The 1,008-nt window shown below is 54.9% G+C and overlaps 1 protein-coding gene across 1 annotated transcript in view; it reads right to left on the minus strand.

Moving 5' to 3' along the window:
- The window catches only part of MONBRDRAFT_39053 (uncharacterized protein), a 2,156-nt gene extending 1,334 nt beyond the window's left edge, over positions 1-822 (minus strand). The window contains exons 1-3 of the mRNA XM_001750169.1: positions 807-822; positions 551-677; positions 70-403 (exon numbers count right to left, since the gene is read on the minus strand). Of these exons, the coding sequence (XP_001750221.1) occupies positions 70-403; positions 551-670 (454 nt within the window). The 5' untranslated portion in view covers positions 671-677; positions 807-822. The remainder of the gene's footprint in view (positions 1-69; positions 404-550; positions 678-806) is intronic.
- Positions 823-1,008: the final 186 nt, after the last annotated feature.

Below are 1,008 nucleotides of genomic sequence, written 5' to 3' on the forward strand. Positions count from 1 at the left end.
TTCTCCCCCCCCCCCCCCTCCCACCCACACACACACACACACGAGCCACTTTGGCGGGGCGGGCCTCACCGGTGGCTCCTTGAGCAACGGCGTAGCGGATTTCCTCGAGGCGCTGCTCCATGGGGGTTTGGCCCGCCGGGAAACCGGCTGCGACCGAGGCAATGGGAATGTTGCTGCCCTGGAGATGCTTCTTGGCCTCTGCCACACGCGACGGATAAACGCAGATAGCACCTGTGGTGATGTTGAGATGGCTGCAGCCCAGCTTTTCGAGAATGTCGTGACGAATCGGGCGCTTGGCCTTGAAACAGAGGCGCTTGACATTAGTCTCCGTGTCATCGCCAGAGAGGGTGGTCAAATCAATACATGTTACGGCACGCAGCAACCACCCTGCTTGCCATTCCATCTAAAAGAAGCGGAATAGGAGTAGCGGAGCATCAGTGCCAGGCAACGCAGCAGCGATCCGGATCGATCACAAGAGCGTTGAAGGTTGGTCGACAGGCTGAGATCACAAACGTGTCAATAATGGCTGACATGCGAGCGTATAGCTTGCCTTGACTGAGCGTCGCGTCATGTGTGACTCTGCCCGTCGCTTGACGGCGGCCAGGTTGATCTGGGTTTCCAAAACCCAGCCCGCATCAAGCGGGATGCCAGGGTTGCGCTCATGCACCATCTTCTATCTGTCTCATAACAACCACAAAAAGCACCAGCGTATCAGCTACACACCCAACCACCCCTGTCCCCCATGACAGATCGGAACGAGCCCGAAAACACCCCCTCCTCCCCGCTGCCACTGCCATTGGACTCACCGATTTACAACACCACAACACCAAAAGAAAAAAAGAAAGAAGAAAGAAGAAGAGGTGTGCGCGTGGTTCGTAAAACAACAAAAGATTTGTTTTGTTGTTGACTCTCTCTCAAACTTTCTCTCTCTCTCTCTCTCTCTCTCTCTCTCTCTCTCTCTCTCTCTCTCTCTCTCTCTCTCTCTCTCTCTCTCTCTCTCTCTCTCTA

The sequence above is a fragment of the Monosiga brevicollis genome, genomic scaffold (genome assembly GCF_000002865.3).
Source record: "Monosiga brevicollis MX1 MONBRscaffold_37 genomic scaffold, whole genome shotgun sequence".
Lineage (NCBI taxonomy): Eukaryota > Choanoflagellata > Craspedida > Salpingoecidae > Monosiga > Monosiga brevicollis.